The 17,888-nt window shown below is 44.8% G+C and overlaps 1 protein-coding gene across 1 annotated transcript; it reads right to left on the bottom strand.

Annotated features, from left to right (window-relative positions):
• Positions 1-7,699: 7,699 nt before the first annotated feature.
• Positions 7,700-14,071, bottom strand: RUNX1 (RUNX family transcription factor 1). Its single transcript, XM_019611993.2, has 3 exons — positions 14,001-14,071; positions 10,990-11,378; positions 7,700-8,592 (listed from the first exon to the last, which is right to left on the bottom strand). The coding sequence occupies exons 1-3, from the start codon at positions 14,069-14,071 to the stop codon at positions 8,099-8,101; spliced, it is 954 nt and encodes a 317-aa protein (XP_019467538.2). The 3' UTR covers positions 7,700-8,098.
• Positions 14,072-17,888: the final 3,817 nt, after the last annotated feature.

The following is a 17,888-nucleotide window of genomic DNA, read 5'->3' as shown; positions in this document are numbered from 1 at the left end:
GAACTGCATTTTGAATTGTTGGGTCTTGGCACTGAGTGGGTCTGATTCGAGAATACAGTGGCAATGGCAGTATGCAGCTGGCTGGCATAAGCATCATGAAGTGCACCCAGACCTCAGATCTCCCTAGGGAATGAAGTGCAGGCACCTCAGAACTCCCTAGGGAATGAAGTGCAGGCTTCCTTGAGTGTATCTTGGAGGATGGGTCAAGCGCAGCAGCAGCAGAGCGTGGCATGAAGGCTGTAGTAGGATTGCCTTTAAGCTTCCACAGAAGAGCTGCAGATGTTACTATATTTAGGGCATTTGAAAGTAAAACAGCCAGAGGCATTTTTTACATGCTGCAGGAAACAATTCTGCATCAGCAGGGAACAGGTCTCTATCTTCTGACAGCCACCCTAGCCTTCAGAACCAGTGTTTATAAAGTCCACAGATCAGACCTAACCCCCTCTCTGCTCTGCAAGCAGGCTATGTTTTAAATCTGTGTATTAGATTTTCTTTCTAAATTGTTTTATCCTCCTCTCACAAACCCAAACAATTCCCAGACAGTGACTCGTGCTGACTAATCCAGTCTGGGAGACTTCTAGGTGTCCCTGTAACTTAAAACCAGAAAACAAGCTTCCTAATTCAGTAGCTAGACATTCCAATGAAGACCTGCAGGTTCCGAGCCTTTTTATTTTCCTTCTCCTCAGAGTTAAACATGCTTTTATCTGTACAGAGTCTCCCTCCCCCAGCAGGCGAGAGCTACGATGAGCTGCAGTTTGGACATTCCTTCTCTGAAACACTGTCCACATTAGGATTTCTGCTCCACAGGGCATCCCGATGGCAAAGTTAATGTGAGTCCTCACCAGAGTTAAACAGGGATGAAAGGTGCTGTCTTCCTGCAACTGGGGGGTTGCATCTTACACACCTGCAAATACCCTGTGTTGGAAAAGTATGGTGGGACACCATTAAATAATATTTTTGGCCCATTTACAGTTCTGGACTGAGTCATACTTCAGTGATGTCTGGAAACCACAGTGTCATTACAAGGTCTTCCAGCATTGTAGCAGTGGCACTGCTGATAGGCTTATAAGCTATGAATGCTGTGAACAAGATCTGTCTCAGAGCAGCTAATGCAGTTTACAGTCAGTTCCGTGACCGCACACATAGCACCAATACCAGGATTTTTGTGCCTGCTCAGAAAAAGAATACAACTCCTGGGCACAGTACACTCACCACTAATCCAAGCCTGTTGTCTTGTGTGACAAGCCACTGAAAAGAGGGAAAAAAGCCACGTAAACCAAAGGTAACACACCTGTGTTGTCTTTCCAGGACAGCTGTGTTGAGTCGTACAGTGCCTTTCAGGCGGATATTATTTAATAAGCTGCTTTAGCTCTGAAGCCTGACTCCAGAGGGAGGGGTTTCCTCATTGCACAAGTCAAACAAAGCAGTGCAGAGAACACCCATGACAATGGCCTTTATAATTAAAGCCCGTCAAAAGCTGTCAGTCAGGATGTAAGGGTGGAACAACAAGTCAACAACTGTGTGGGTTCACCCCGCCAGCCCCTCCTCTCACAAACAGCAACCTCCAGCCTTTGTATTCCTCACCTTTTTGCTCTTTCTTCTTCCTCCCCCTCAAAATGCTAAAGGTGGGGCTGAGCTGGCCTTTCTCAGCTACCAGAGGAAGGCATGGCCAAGCTACCTGCCTCACAGGGATGCCCAGGGGCAGCTCCTCGGAGAGCAGAGAGTCCAGGGAGGGCAGCTGCCTCTGCTTCCTCCCCTCACCCTGGGGAAAACAGGTAACGTTGGTCTGAACTAAGGGAATGGTGGAATGTGTGCATCATGTCCAAGTGGCCACTGCAGTCCTTCGCCTTCCCCTCCCATATGAAATGGAAACTCTGCTCATATATAGTCTTCAAAATCTAGCTACAAATATTTCTGCTGAGTTGCCCTTGGGTGTAAAGATTTTGGTTTTTGTTTTGACTGTCACTATTTATAGCTTCTCTTCCTGCTGTGTTAAAGTAGAAAACAAAATAAATCTGTGCTCTGCTTGACCATCCACCTCTGAAGAAATGCTCTTCGGTTTCAGGGGCTAAGGAGAAAAATCTTTGTGGTAGACCCTTGCAAAAATGTAAATGCAACACTGTTAGGATAATGTGGGATTGTGCCAGAAAGAAATGTCATGTGCTCAAATTGAGCAGTAACCTTGTCAGAGGCGTGTGCTAGCTCAGCCTAAAGAGGTTAGAAAGAGGTTAGAAAGTTAAGTGCTTGGAATTCAGTAACTTTTCTCGTAGTCCCTTGATCCCAATTTTAAAATGATAATATGACTTATCATTTAGGAGATGGAATGCTACCTGACGAGATGTTAGAAAAAATATACCTGTTAGAAAAAATATACGTTTGCAGCTTGTTTTTCACTGAGAGAAACAAATGAAAGGTAATCTTTGCATTCATATATTATTGTATAGAAGTAGACTACTGAAAACTTCTTCAATATGATGCAATGTACTCTGTCAGGCTAATACTAGAAGATTTTATGTGTAGATACAGGGGCTTTCAGATTGAACTTTCATTATTGACTCTTCTTTTTCTCTATTTGAAAGCTTGATTTCTCCCTTATTAATGTTTCATTAACACTACTGTTCCATTATTTATTTAAAGAGAGAGAAAAAAACCAACAGTGTTCTCAAAAGTAGCATGACTTCAAACTGTCTGTTTTGGTGCTCCTAAAATGAGATTCAACTCATCAATATCAAAAAGGATCCAGCCCAAGAAGCATAAAATGAAGGAAGAAAAAAACAGATATAGGAGATTTTGGACCATTCAAGAATTTAATCAAGACGTTGGAGATACAATTCAATTACCAAGCCTCTGTACATGCAAAGTCTCATCTGAGTCTTGTTTTGATGGTCCTACTGGATAGCAAGACAGGTCATTCTGCATCAGAAGAACGTCAATTTAATATTAAAAAAGCAATAAATAGATTTAAAAAAACCCACAGAGATGTATTTTTGATGTTGTGAGTGATACACTCTCAGTATCCTTCTCCGATGGCTACTTTTCCTGTGACAGTCGGTTTCTCCCTGATGAAAGAACGCACCAGGCCAATGTGCATACTTGTCAAACGTTTTATTTGTCATTCACACTAATTATGATATTGAATTTACAGAGGAAACTGTGGTACAAAGAAAGAAAGAAAGTCTTCATTAGAACTAACGCAGCAGTCCAGCTGCTCTGCGTGCTAGTTGTAATGAGTTTTCCCGTGGAGCTGGACACAGCCATCTGTATGTACAGCAAGAGTCTACTCTGACGTGGTATCTAGAGACTTTCTGTAGTGGGGGAAAAATCTACTCTATTCTCTTTTCCTATCTGGTTCCAAAAAACAGCAGCCCCCCTTCCCACCCCCGGAAGAAAAATCCCCTGTGATCAAAAACCAAAAAAGCAAACTTCCAGAACCTGGTAGTTTCCCCTTCTGGAAATGTTCAGCATGACAGCGTCAAAGGAAAATGTGACTGTTCCAGTATGCTGCAGCATCTGGTTTGTAAACAGATCCAGTAAATGCCGAACGAACACACTTTGATGCTGTCCTGATAGGAGCGCGTCTCCCACTGTGCCCTCCCCTCTGACTTGCCATGCCACCCCCTCAGACTGAAAGTTGAGTTTGTGTTTGAAAGAAAAGTGTGTAACTGTCACACCCAGGATACCACAAATAACCCACAGATTTTTGCACATTCATTTCTCCCCTACCACAAAAAAAAAAAAAGTAAAAAAAAAGTGAAGAGTGTTGAATAGAGACCATGCTATAACTGTTTACAAAAGTGAATAAAATGTAGTTAATCTCGAAGCCTAAAATAACTAATTTGGAAAGAAATAAGTCTCACTAGAGTATGTAAGCAAACAAAAGTAAGTTCATTAAAAACACAGAAAAATGAGAAGAAAAAAAAAGACGGAGTAATTACAAGCACTAAATATTTTGCTGTGAAGCTTTTGAACTCTATTTACATACATAAATACAAGTAACTCTGTTGATGCAATCCTCTTAGGACAAGGAGAAAAATGCCAAGTGATCAGTACTGACCAAGCAATGTTAACAAAAATAAAACACAAGAATGTTACAATGCAGGAAAACAAGAAAGTGTTTTGCCCAAATTGAAAATGATCCACTTATCCTGAATCTTCAAATACATTAATGGAGAAGGTCATCCAGAAAGCAGTAATGAATGTTTCAAGAGTGCAGGCAATTCGGAACACTCTGACAAAGACTGTGGGCCATTTGGAGGAAACCGTTTTTCTCCTTTCCAGAAGTTTATTTGGCATAATTCTGCAAATAAAATCCTTAGTAGCAACGACGCTCCCTGCGTCTGCCTCCTCTTGCACTAAAGCTCCTTCACTTTGCTCTGGGAACCAAATGGGAACTCTGGAAGTGAGCAGAAATGCTGAGAGCAAAGTAAGGGGTCTTAATGCAAACAGGCGGTCGGCCCTGTGTTTACTTTGGAACTGCTTGACGAGGCTGCCTCTGGACAACAAGCTGTGTCTTGTGAGAGGAACACACAAGCTGATAGTAGAGACTGCCATCAACTACTGCACGTCGGTAGGGGAAGGAGCCTAAGGCACTCTGCTGACAGAGACTTGCAAAGGGAACCACAACAGTGCTATTCCATTCAGCAACTGGGATGATAAAACTATATAAATATATATATATATATTACATATAAAATATATACTTATACACTATAATTTGGAGGCATGTGAATGGGGGAAGTGTTTTACCTAGCTGTCCTCCTTTTGCCTGCCAAGTGCTGTTTAGATACGAGGGAAATGACACAGGAGTGTTTTTACAGCCTCAGAGAGCTTTGCTGTCCTGAGCAGGGCAGGAGATGGCTACAAAAATAGAGATTTGAGTGAACTGTGGTGTCTCATAAGCACTTGTGTGAATACACTGTAGCTCACGGTGATTAAACAGACTAATTGCACGGGATAATAAACTTAGATGTTCCTCTGTAAGGGAGCACTGCATTGTTCTGTGTTTGATGTGCACAGAGAGGTTCGACTCAAGAGTTGCTGGCAGTGATGGTGTGTGAGGAGGTGGGAAACCCCACGTTCTGGTTTTGTTTCAGAAATGGGGTTAGTGCTGTGACCAGTTCCGCACTTTCTCAAACCGTTCACACCAGGGAGTGTAAAATTAAACTTCCACTTCAGGGCAGGTGTAAAGAAAGGAGACGTGTAGCCGTAAGAAACGTTAAATGTTAGGCCTGACCACTGGGCCGGCAGACTGGGCTCACCTTCCCCTCCCTGACAATTTAGTTTCAGAAGGGGATAGTACAACACTATGGGCTAAAACAGGCAAAGGCTTCAGCAGACAGCAGTCGTGGATGTGGGGAGAGACTGATGTGAGAGAATCCTTACCACAGCAGCCTCACCTCTGCCGCTGGGCTGGAGTAACCCAACCACCAGCAGCTGTGCCCTGTGCGGCTCCTCTGCGGTTCCTCACCCTCACCTTTGGGTTCCCACTCGCAGTACTATGCACTTGGGTGGTCCAGTCACAAGGCAGACAGGAAAGCTGTGGTCAGTGGGGATTTGAACTGCACGGAGAGTGCGAGAGAATGTGTAAAATGGATTCTGCAACAGAGCTACTGTTTAGTGAGGAAGGACTTTTTTTTTAGGCTACTGATGAGGTGAGATTCCAACTATGTAAGGGTAGGGTCTCTGTATTTCCATGTTCAGCAAGGTCTCCATACTTCCAAAATGCATTTTTAATTGTTCTGATATTGGTTTTGATGCTTTCTGCCTTTTTTGATCAGAGCAAACTCTAGAAAATGATAAATTATATTACACTAAATAAAAGCACGAGGCCATGTATATATTTTAGCAGAACCATTTTGAACTTTTGCTGAGATCTCTTGAAACACCCCCTATTTTCTGCACAAAAATGACCTTGTTGACAATGCAAGTTCTTCAATTTGTAACTTTTCAATACCAAAGTGCTACTGCATCTGACTCAAACAAAGAAGCAAAATCATATATAAAAAAAAAAGAAATCTTGAAAAACAAATGGTTTTAAATAAGTCCAGCTGTTCTGCTGCCTGCAGCCAAGGATCTTTTTAATTTGAATCCTTTTCATTTTTTTATTTTTTTTTAAACATCAAACACTGATCTGAAGTCCTGCTTTCAAATACTCTCTGAGTTGACCTGCAATTGTTTCACTCATTTAAGACGTACATTAAATAATAATCAGATCATTTGGAACGCACACTTGTCAACATCAGCAGTCTGTAATTAATGAGTAGTACAACAGCTGCGTTCAGACCAAACCCTCAAATAAAATAGTGCCATAAACTTTACAGTGACATCTGATATGTTTGTGCTGTAACGATGGGCAATGATGACGACTCTGTATTAACATGCTCCTACTACAAGCCATGCATATTTGCTACAGGACCAAATAGCTTGTGCATGGGTTTTAAATCTCCTTCCTCTTCCCTAATATATGGTGATGGAAGAACCATTAAGGCCCCTTCTTTGCTGGCCTGCTTTCCAGATGAACTTGACTTTGTTCAGTCTGAGCTATTTTGTGATGCACGAATTGATCTCTTTTCCAGTATACTTGAACATGGCTCTACTACTGCACAGAAATCTTGGCTCCACTGAGCTGGGAGCAAGTCTCACATTGATTATATCAGATTCTTCTTCACTTCATTCCTGCCATGCTAACTGTATGTTGGGTTTTGATTTGAAAGACTATAAAGCCTCTACCAAGAAGCCAAGGGAAGCTCAGCACAGAACAGGGCTGTATGGGAACTAACATAGTTGAGGGAATACAAAAGACTGCCTTACGATATAAGTACCTCCTGAGTACTGATCCTGAGCATCACCACTGGTGACGAAGGAAAAATGAGGAAGGGCTGTGGAGAGATGACTCCATTGGGGGGAAAGGCACAGTGCCTTCACTGGGACTCTGATGCCTCAATTGTTTCAGTGGGAGTGGGGCATCTAAACAGCTCTGAGGCTCTGGACTCACCTAGCTGAGTAAAATGAAAGGGAGATAATTGTAAACAATATTTCTAGGTAAATAGGAGGTCACTTTACCCATCGTTATTCCAGCCTTTTTCAATGTGACAAATTTGACTTTGGCTGCTACCAAAAAAAGGCAATTGCTGATCTCTTTAATATAGGCGTACTTAAATAATAATAGTAACAACAAATAAGAAAAGTCTAAATATCAAGCATAAATATCATCAAAGTAGTACAGTAGTTGAAAATGACCCAAAGGCTGTAGCCGTTGTATTAAAAAAAAAGTCCAAGAGAAAAAAAGTTAAATTAACTCATTGAAAAAGGGGCTGATTCTTTCAGTTGACAAAGCAAGAAAGAAGCAAGCGTGATTAAAACAACAACAAAAAGTAAAATCTCTTTTTTTTTTTTGCGATTTATAAGGTGCCAAGAGAAATTAAACAAATTAGATGCAAAGCAGGATGAGTTGCATCCTTAAAAAAAAAAACCCAAACCAAAAAAAACAAAAAAACAAGCAATAAAAATTCCATATTCTTTGGAATACACAACGTGGTTTTTAAAAAAAAAGGAAAGGAAAAACTGAAGTCCAACATATAAAACCTCTCATTCACAGCATTGCTAAAACAGAAGCGTTCACAGTTTCCCTCTGGGAATCTTCCTATACTTCCTTATAGTTAATACGTCCATAAGATGCAGTAAACTCGTTAAATTTCTGTTAGGTCTTAAGTCTTAAAAACAGAAGTGAACTGAAACTCTCTTTAGGACTGTGGAGACCTTCAAACCTGGGCATGTTTGAAAGCCACAAGCCTGGAAACAGCCTGGATATCTTCCTACTCACCCTCACTACCTACAGGCCACCAACCTGAATGTCCTCCTTTCCAGAAGCTCAGCCCCCTGGGGGGTACCTTGCTGGCATGGCATCACTTCTCCAGACATGCAGCTGGCCCAATGCACCCCACTGCTCCTGGGACCGCTGACTTCTGGAGAGTTTGCTTCTGGAAGTGATGTATGAATATGGCAGGGCCCATAAGCAAGACAGGTGTTTATGGGATACCTACGGACATCGGTAAATCGAAAGCACGTTAGTCCTGGCCTACGACTACTTAAAATGCATTCAGTATGGCCTCCAAACCGCTTCCTCTAGCCTTGCCGTGGTACCCATGTTGGTTGGGGAGTTGCTGTGGCTCCCTTCTGCCTCAACCACATCGCTTTGGTTGGGAAGGTTGGGGTTGAGGAGTGTCGATCCTGTGGAAGCATTGGTGCAAGGGGGGTGGATGCGCGGGGGGGACCGGTCTCCTCCTGAGATCATGGAGAACTGATAGGACCCAGCAGAGGTTCCGTAGTAGAGGTGGTACGAAGGTGAGCTGGTCTGGAATGGGCTGCCTTGGGCCTGAGAGGAACCAGGATATGGAGGTGGGAGGTAAGTGTGGTATCTGGTGGCCGTGGACATAGCAGACATACCGATCCCTATCCCCGAACTGACGGGTGTTGGCGTGTAGGTGAACGCTCCCGGGTAGTGCATCCGAGGATCAGAAATGGAAGGGAGCGCAGAGAAGGAGCGGTCAATCCCCACTCTGGGGTCACTGAATGCCGTCAAGTCAGAAGCACCTGGATTGCATGAAAGGAAAGCAGAGACTGTCAAACTGGCAGAGCAGAAATTCACCTCTGCAAGGCAATCATCAACATCAGAATTCTGTTTCACAATAAACTAAAGCAGTGTTGCCACGGAAAGAACTGAGCTATCCCGCACCCCATCTCTAACACACAGTGCTAGCAGGTCTGGATGTTTTGGATTTACTGCAGTAAAGCAGCAATTAAAGAGGAGTGCCAAGCTCTCACCATGTTTTGTAGGTGTACGTGCTTGCTCACGGAGACCTTACAGCACATGCAATTTACATTTCCAGAGTGCCCTCATCCTCAGCAGATGGGTGGGGAACATGGATACAGATCTCAGCCTTCTTGCTTAGAATCAAGACTCACCACAGACACTGATAGGACCTAAATACAAATTGTTCAGCTTCTGCGTAGTCTCTCCTTGCTCCCAGTTTTATTTGCTGACTCAAACGGGAAGCTCCTTGGTGCACTCACTGTCCTTTCAAAATACACAGGTGAGCTCTACACACACAGGCTTAGCCCAGCTGTTAGCATTTCGCAACACAGTTCTACACTGTCTCTTTAAACTACCAAAGTCAGAAAAAAATCAGGTTCATGTGAGGTCCTTATATGTAGGTCTTCATATACTGTCTACATAGTTGTTACTAATTTCCAAAAATCTTGGCTCTAGTAAGCATATAAAGAGGGATAACAACAGCAATGCCTTTTGAAAGCAGAAAGCTACATTTGGGAGTTGGGCTTTTTTTTCCCTCTTTCAATTGTACTAGAAATCTTTCTCATCCTAAGTGAGCTTTTTATGGGATGGCCAAATTATGCTCTGTTTTGTCTGACACAGGTGAAAAGATGTCCAGTCCCACCATCTCCTTCTCTGACGTGCACAGATTAAACAAGCAGAGCAGATAATGGCCTCTCTAGAAAGGATCTTCATCATGACTCAGATTAATGGAAGGTGTCAGTCCCTAGAGCTAGCAACTATGCGTGATTAAAATTACTGCAATCATAATTAAGAAAAAATGTTTCCAGAAGACAACTTCTTCCATCAGACAAGGTGTGGAGTCTGCAGAAGAGGAACCATATGCTGAAGGAAATACTCATGAGAAGAAGCAGAGAGAAAACAAAGCTCTTGGCTCTGGCCAATTTTAAAGCTAGAGCAGACACACTCCAGCGCCAAGCACTGAAAGCTCGTCAACTGCACAGCCAGCATTCTTTGATGAATTTATATGAATTTCTTAGAAAAGCTCTGACGCATGTAGTATGCTTCCTTTTTCAGTTTGTCTTCTGTCTTTTTGACTTCTGGAATACCAGTGGGACCCTTGAACACATTTCCTTCCCCCAAGCCCCAACACCTTTAGATTTAACACGGTAAGACGGACCATTGTGTGGAGTGATAAGAGCTTGAGGGTGGTTAAGGCCAAAGGTGACATCTGACAACCTGCCAGATATTAAATGGTGCTTCCACACCTCATTCCTGAGAAAGAAATCAAACTTCTTAAAACTGCCTAGACACATCACTCAGAGGAGGGCTTCTTCTGCCTAGTTTGGCAAAAAGCAGAACAGAAGTTAATGTCAAGGTGTTTCAAGTATGTGTGATACCCTTTGTCTTTTGAGGCACCAAGTCTAAAAGCCCTCCAACCTGCTGTTTGTTTAGACAAGAAACATGATTTTTTAAAGTAAAATCCTTAATGAAATAGTTTACTCTGATTATTCAAATGAGAGCAATATGTATGGCCAAAGAATATACTTTCTGGAAAAGCCATGTGCAAGGTTGGATTATACGTCTCTCATTCATTTTAGGAAATTTTCTGCTATTGAACACACACATATTGGTTCAATATGTGGGGTTAGAGTCAGCAGACGGTCAGCTGAGCACGGTACAAACCAGGGGGGTAGCTTTCACTTTCAAGCTGTATTTTTATGCTGGCTTGTAAAGCCCTGCAGTAATATTTCAGAAAGATGTAACAAGACAGTACAGTGCAACACTTAACATGTCAAAAAACACCATCCTGCACGCAGCATTTCCACCCATAATGCATTCAGACCATGTACTCTGGTCTGAATTTTGAGAGAAGGAAGGAAACAGAACCAAAGTATATGTGGCATTCATTTCTTGGCAGATATGACAGTTCCCCAGCTATCTCAACTATTTTTATAGTTCCAGACATCTACAAAGTAGCCACTTTCTTCTGTTTCTTTCTCTTTTGAGAACATTATGTTGGGACCCAAACCTTATTTCCTCACTCTTTGCAAAAATCCCAGTCAACTAGCTGAGATGGCTCTCCGCAAAAGGCTCAGAATATGCTTCACCAGCAGTAGGGAAAAGCTGCAGCAGCACCCAAGGACACAGTGATCGCTGTATGGGCATCCCAGCACTAACAATTTGCAGAGTCTCACCTGAGAGGCGGCTGGAAAGCTCTGCAGTGAGGGACGTCATGCCGCTGGCCCTGCCAGGTGATATCGGTGTGGCAGGATGCACCGAGGGAGTCGCGATGGAGCCCAGATACTGGTAGGATTGGTCGTAGGACCATGGTGGGGACGGCTGCACTTGCCTTGTGTCTGCAATGAGAAAGAGACCTATAGGTTGATCTGAATGATAAAACTTTGCAATATTTAAGATATGAACCAAACCATGTGGTGGGTGTAGAAATTTAAATGGCAACGCGATTACTTTTTGGTTCCATAATCCCCTTTGCCAAGAGACCTGCAGATGAATTGCTTCCTCAGATACTAGTTGTACATCTGTGAGTTTTAACTGGTTGATTTTTTTCTTGCAAAGCTTTCTACTGTTTCATGTCGTTGGGAAAAGCAGTCAGGGAAAAGGCTTTGCCGGGTGAAAAGCCTGCTCATTACTGAGCTCCATTAGTATTTCAGGCTGTGCAGTCACAGCCCTTTTTGCCAGAAAGACACGTCCTGCATGGCACCATGAAGACAAAAATACTGTACTGGGAGTGCTTCTGTGAAAGCTTCTAAGTAGAGAGAGCAAAACAAGATGGAAATGTGCCAGTGTGGGAGAGAAAGAGAGAGGGAGTGAAGCTCATCTCCAGAAGGCAGATTCTTAATTGGAGGAATGGGACTGGGGGAATTTGACTTCCTCCACCTTTTGAAAATCTCAGCCTGGATTAAATGAAGAGCTATTTTGTACATCTTTTTTTGGTACTTATTATGTATAACAAACAGAAAAAACTCAGAGGTATGGGTGCACCTATTAGCAGTGGCTGAACTTCAGAAATAGGAACCCCTACGCAAACTCTGGAACTGCTAAGCTGAAAATGCAGATGCCCAGTGTGTACAGGCTTTCAGGAGAAACTTCTGGTTCTTGGAAGAAAAATCTGAAACTGCATAGATGCGTAAAACATTTACTTAAATATGGAAAACCACTAAGCTATTATTTTCTAGCCTCGAGATGTTTGAAATCAAAGATGCATAGCTGGGAGCTTGCCCAAGCCAGTTGCACCAATGTAGAAACAGTCCTCTTTTGCTTATTTAATATTTGCATTTGAAACTGGCATTTTCGAGTGTATAGAAATGTCTAGTTATTGCACAACTCAAAGTGAGAAAGATTCATCCTTCCCTTGCCTACCCACAACATTTTTTGCTTTTTTTAGCAAAATCTTTTTCCATATTCTTCAGCACTAAGCGCAGTCTCCCGCAGCTCCATCTAGCTAATTGTCTCTTTGAAAGAATCCAATGTTGGGACAGACTGCATTCAGATAAAACTGATACCAGCGTGGAAGGGAAATTTCCCAAGTCTGAGATGAAGGACTTTGATCTTCCATCAGAAAGCCCATCTGGAAATTATTATTCTGTTGTGCTTTATGGAGATGAGTTTTACATTTTGTTTGTTTCACCCGTTTAGCAAGGAGGATTTATACAAAACTCGGAGCCTTTCAAAAATAGCTAGCAAAGGCAGTTGCAGAATAAAATAAGGTTACTAAAGATTTTTCAAATCATTAAAAAACAGATATTATTAATATTTAATTTTTTTCAGGCAGACTTCCTTAAAAATATTCAGTTGACTCACGTTGTTTTAAAAGCAACATCCAATTGGAATAAATGGATTTTAGTAGCAACAAACAAAAGGGCACAGGCACAAAGCCTGCTACGTTCTGAACTGTAACATCACCTCGTTGTTAATATATGGCCATTGCTTATTAAAGACAACAGGGAAAGAGACGGGGGAATTCAGTCTCTAGGGGTAGCGTTAGGATACATACCACAAAGCTTCGGAGCAGTGAACTTTGTAATGGCCTGACCCCAAGTATTTTACTTCTAAAACGGGGTTAATTAAATGTGGTTGAATATTAGGAAACATTTCTCAGAGCGATGATGCAGTGGCACAGGCTGCCCAGGGAGGTGGTGCAGTCACCGTCCCTGGAGGTGTTGAAGAGCCGTGTGGATGTGGCACTGAGGGACGTGGGCAGTGGGTGTGCTGGGGGTGGGCTGACGGTTGGACTGGGTGATCTTAGAGGTCTTTGCCAACCTTAATGGTTCTGTGGTTCTGTGACTCCCTTACTTTGGTGCCAGTCCCACTGATTTCCACTCAGGAGCTCTGCTGAGTGCTGGAGCCACAATACATGTGCTGGAGGACACACCCAGCCCAGTGTGGAGGTTCCGCAGAGGCAGTCCCTGCCTGAGGCCTTGTGGGAGCCAAGACTGCTCTCCCTCACCTCTCTCCAAGGGCTTTGCCCAGTGCTGTCATTGCAGAAGGAGGTTTCCACTGAGGCCATGGCCTCTCTGTTTTCCTGCCTTGTCAGGAGGGAGAGCACTCCGCACTGCTCCTGTTTTCCCTGCTTCGTGGTGGCGGGGAAGCTGTTTTCAAGTGAGGAGTTGTGGAGCACATCCCAAGTTGGCTGTATCCCCAGTATTTGTTCTTGTTTGTTTGGCAGCTGAGTGCCTTTGACTGGAAATGTTTTATCACTAGCTCACAGGTCCTCAGCTCCCAGCACTGAAGGGAAGAGGGGAGAAGTCGCTGCCACCCACCCTTGTTTCTCAGCCTGGGGGAGGACACGCTGCCTGCTCCCTTCTGTTACAGCTTCCATTAATTGGCAGGGCAGCTCTACCCTTCATTTTTCCTTTGTCTCTTCCATTGCTGCTCTTCAGGACAGGCCTATGGGTCTGTCCTGTACCTTGCTCAGCATGACTCCTGCTTCATAACATAGCCCCTGGTGCAATAAGCACCCTAACAGTATAAGAAGATGCATGAAAAGCCACAGCAGAGCTCTAGTGGCAGAAAGGGAGGCAAGATCTTGTCACAGACTTACTAAGTGTGGACAGAACAAAATACAATCTCTTCTCATTCTGTGGTACTACAATTAGCCTTGTGTTGTGTCCAGACTAGAAATTGAGTAAAGGACCAAACACATCTACTAACATCCAGAGAGAGACTACCAGGGCACCCGACCTACCTCCTCCATTTGCTATCATTACCAATCCCTGGGGTGTTTGTAGCAATGACAGCCAGCCAGAGAACCCCCATCATTAATCTCACAATCTCATTAAGTCTTTCGTAAAAGAAAGTTCTACCGATCAATTCTACATCTTGTTACCTGTATTCCCAGTCCCAGTATTTGCTACTAGATGCTAAAGATCAGCTTTTTGACATCAGGTTGATTAAGCTGCAATCTATTCAGCAACGTTAATACAGTGTATTATGTTACACACACATTAAAGCAGATTATATTGACTGACCCCAAGCATCACTCTCAGGACTGTTTAATAACAAGTGGAGAAAGGTATTGCAGAATCATAGAATTGTAGGGGTTGGAAGGGACGTCTGGAGAGCACTGGGTCCAATTCCCTGCTAAAGTGGGTTCCCTACAGCAGGTCACACAGGAAAGCAGGTCTTGAGTATCTCCAGATAAGGAGACTCCACCATCTCTCTGGGCATCCTGTTCCAGTGCTCTGTCATTCTCAAAGAAGTTCCTTCTCATGTTCAGATGAAACTTCCTGTATTCCAGTTTTTGCCCATTAGCCCTTGCTGATTGTTGCTGAGCTCCACTGAGAAGAGTCTGGCCCCATACATTTGACTCCTTCATATTAGATGTTTACAGTGATGAGATCCCCTCTCAGTCTTCTCTCCTCCAGGCCGAGCAGCCCCAGGCCACTCAGTCTCTCCTCATAAGGGAGATGCTCCAGGCAGTAGCATCTTTATGGCAGCATTTCAGCACTGAGAGGCAGATTCAGCTCTCAGTAGGGGCAAGGGCTGCACTCCCAACAGGTTTAGCAGGATCTGGATTAGGGGTCTCAGTGAGTGCTGTATTTTTGGGGGGATATCTGCTTTTCTTCAGTTTTTGGTTCACCCTAAATTGAATTGGAACGGGTTTGAATTTGCCACAGAACTGGGCTACTCCCCCCCCCCCCCATCCCTCGCCCCAAAAAAAGAAAAAAGAAAAAAGAAGACAATGAGTCCTTCCTTAGTTTAGTGCTCCCTTCTGTTTTCTACTTTCCAAATACAGATATACTTCTCAGAAGTGGGCAGACTACTACAAGGAACTGAATGTGTGGATTTGTGTGACTGAGGTTATTCAGGTGAAGATACGCTGAAAAGAGAGGGCAGTCGCTTCCCTCCTCTGAATCATTTGCAGGGAGAGCTCCTTCAACAAAGGGAAGCAACAGAGCTGCTGGCCCACACTGTCTTAGAACTTCAAAATCATTTTAAAGCAGATCAGAATAGCACGAAACCAAAGAGGTTGCTCCGGTCGGTGAACTGTGCCCAGTTCTCCCGGTATTTCTCCCATTAGCGAGTACTTTCCATTTCTGCTTTTTATGGTGTGAGAAAATGTATTTAAAAACATGAAAACAGTTATTAATTGCAATAAAGCACTCCAGGGCGAGAATTATGGTGTAATAATTCACACCTTGCTGCCTAGTCACTAGCTCTTCAGCCTCCAGCCTCATGCCTAACAAGCTATTAAGCAGAAAGTATGGAACCATCTTTCATGCCTCGTCATGTTTTATTGCCACGAAAAGGTTGTGCTCGGCTCTTTTTAAAAACTTGTAATTAAACTGTACAAACGTTGCATAACGCTTAATAGCCGAACGAAACGAGAGCTCCGGTGTGAGACTCGGGATAAGGCCACTTTCCTCCTCTCGGGATGCTGCTGGCGGTCCCGGCGCTCTACGACGGGGGAGAAAGGCAGCACAGCCTGGGCAGGACCCGGACAGCAGATGGCGGTGCGGAGCCGCACAGAGCCCGGCACTGAGCCCGGCACTGAGCCCGCACAGAGAGCCCCGTACAGCCCCGCAGCCCGGCCCCAGCCCCGTGTGGCCCACGGCGCCCAGGGGGTGACTTCGGGGACAGCCCTGGTCTTGACGCCGGGTCGCTGGGCCTTAAGGAAGTCACAGAATCACAGAATCACAGAGGGGTTTGAGCTGGGAGGGACCTCACAGCCCACCCAGCCCCAACCCCTCACCCCTCCACCAGCTCAGGCTGCCCAGGGCCCCATCCAACCTGGCCTTGGGCACCTCCGGGGATGGGGTACCACAGCTCCTCTGGGCAGCTGTGCCAGCGCCTCACCGCCCTCTCAGTGAAAACTTTCCCTAACATCTAACTCAATTCTCCCCTCTTTGAGTTTAAAGCCATTCCCCCTTGTCCTATCACTATCAGACTGTAAAAAGTCACTTCCCCTCCTTCAGTGTCCTGCGGTGCTGTTTGTGTGTGCTTTATAAAGTCAAGCCATGCACTTTCACTCTCCCGGAGAGCACCCTGCTGCTGTCAGGCACCCGGGAGGCATCAATCAGTCCTATTAGGACTGCTCTGATTGGTACTGCCAGCTCAGGACATTGCTTCAGACAGTAGCAAAATGTTTGTTCCTGTCACCTCATTCTTTCTGTATAACAAATATAAGTTCATAATAGGCTGCCTAAAACACTGCATGTTCATAGATTCCTAGAATCATCTGAGTTGGAAGGGACCCCTACATGTCATCTAGCCCAACTCCCCTGCAATGAACAGGGACACCTACAGGAAGATCAGCGAGACATACTATTCGTAAAGTAATACTTTAAGCTTGCAATTCAAACCAGGTAACAGGTCCCACTGTGAGCCAAAAAGGTTATGCACTGGGCTGGATCCCATGCACCTCCCAACGTGCCCTCACTCCCACAGCAGAGCAGGCAGCTCTCCGTGCACCACTACAGCTGGGACACAGCTGTCAGCTCCCAACTGGTTGCTGCGTGGCCAAAGCTTGGGGTGATGCAGCACATTGCTGGGAGCTGCGGAGGAGCAGCAGGATGTGAGTCAGGAGGATGGAGCTGGCGGGTGCGAGGCAGCAGGTACGCCTTGAGTCAGCCAGGCCCCGCAGGCTAATTGCCCTGGCTGCCAGGCTGCAGTGCCACACTCACTGCCCTCTCTTGCAGAGGGCACCTGTCATCTAGAAGCAAAGCTGACTGGACAGACCACCCTTTACAAAGCCACTGCCTGGAGTTGAAGAAGTCACTCCAGGTGCTGGGTGGTGACAAGCCACCAGCCAGAGCAGTGAGGATCCTGTCATTCTCGGCACAGAGCGATGAAAACGCATTGCAAAACGGCTGCTGCTGTTGCCAGGCTTTTTTCTCAAGTTGCAAAAATTGCTGTCAGTCATATGCAACAAAGCCCAAAGTCGCATAGCATTGAGTTCTGCAGTTCCTCCGCCATCCTGGTGAGCACTTTAAAGGCACCAACTGGCAGAAGGGATGGGGTGAATGAAAGCTGGGATTAGTTTCCTGGTGTCAACTCTGAGGCAGACAAGGGAAGAGCGGGATCCTGAACTGCCTTGAAAGGCTTTTCTGAGTCTGGGACTCATCCACCCTCCCTCCCTGCTCTGATTTGCTCATCTTTCCAAAGGGAAACAGCTTTTATAGTGTGACTTTCCTTTCAAGTACAAGGCAGGAATCATCTTGACTGGACTTGTTCACTCGGAGAGGCATCTTGCTTAACAGGGGAAAGGGACTGTGAGCACAGGAATACTTTGTGTTCAGGAGAAGGATGTCTAAAAGCTGCTGTTCATCCTTCACCCCCTTCCCAGAATATATTTCCTGTCGACACCTCTCTGCCTCTACTTTCTGTGTCTTTCTCTCTGTCATCCCTGGCCCCAGAGGCTGCAGGTGATGGTTTGAGCAGCACATGGTTCTGCTCGAGTTCAACCAGGCCCCTCTAAAGGAGGGCTTCTGAAATGATTCAGTTGCCCTCCCTCGCTCTAGTGCCAGCAAATCCTCAGCCGAACGCAGCACCATGAAAAGGCGTGTCATCTGCCGGCAGCTGAAGGAATTAGTCAGGAGCACAAAGAAGGGGGACTTTCCAAAGGACAAGTTCA

Source organism: Meleagris gallopavo, chromosome 1 (assembly GCF_000146605.3).
Source record: "Meleagris gallopavo isolate NT-WF06-2002-E0010 breed Aviagen turkey brand Nicholas breeding stock chromosome 1, Turkey_5.1, whole genome shotgun sequence".
NCBI classification, from domain to species: Eukaryota; Metazoa; Chordata; class Aves; order Galliformes; family Phasianidae; genus Meleagris; species Meleagris gallopavo.
The sequence above is the reverse complement of the archived record's forward strand: the minus strand, read 5'-3'. Positions and strand labels throughout refer to the sequence as shown.

What these genes read in the sequence shown, in the direction of transcription:
- RUNX1 (XM_019611993.2), bottom strand. Translation starts at nt 14,071, where the DNA reads ATGGGGGTTCTCTGGCTGGCTGTCATTGCTACAAACACCCCAGGGATT. An exon ending in AATGATAGCAAATGGAGGAG is followed by an intron (nt 11,379 to 14,000) that starts GTAGGTCGGGTG and finishes GACATGAAACAG; the next exon opens with TAGAAAGCTTTGCAAGAAAA. An exon ending in GCTTTCCAGCCGCCTCTCAG is followed by an intron (nt 8,593 to 10,989) that starts GTGAGACTCTGC and finishes CATGCAATCCAG; the next exon opens with GTGCTTCTGACTTGACGGCA.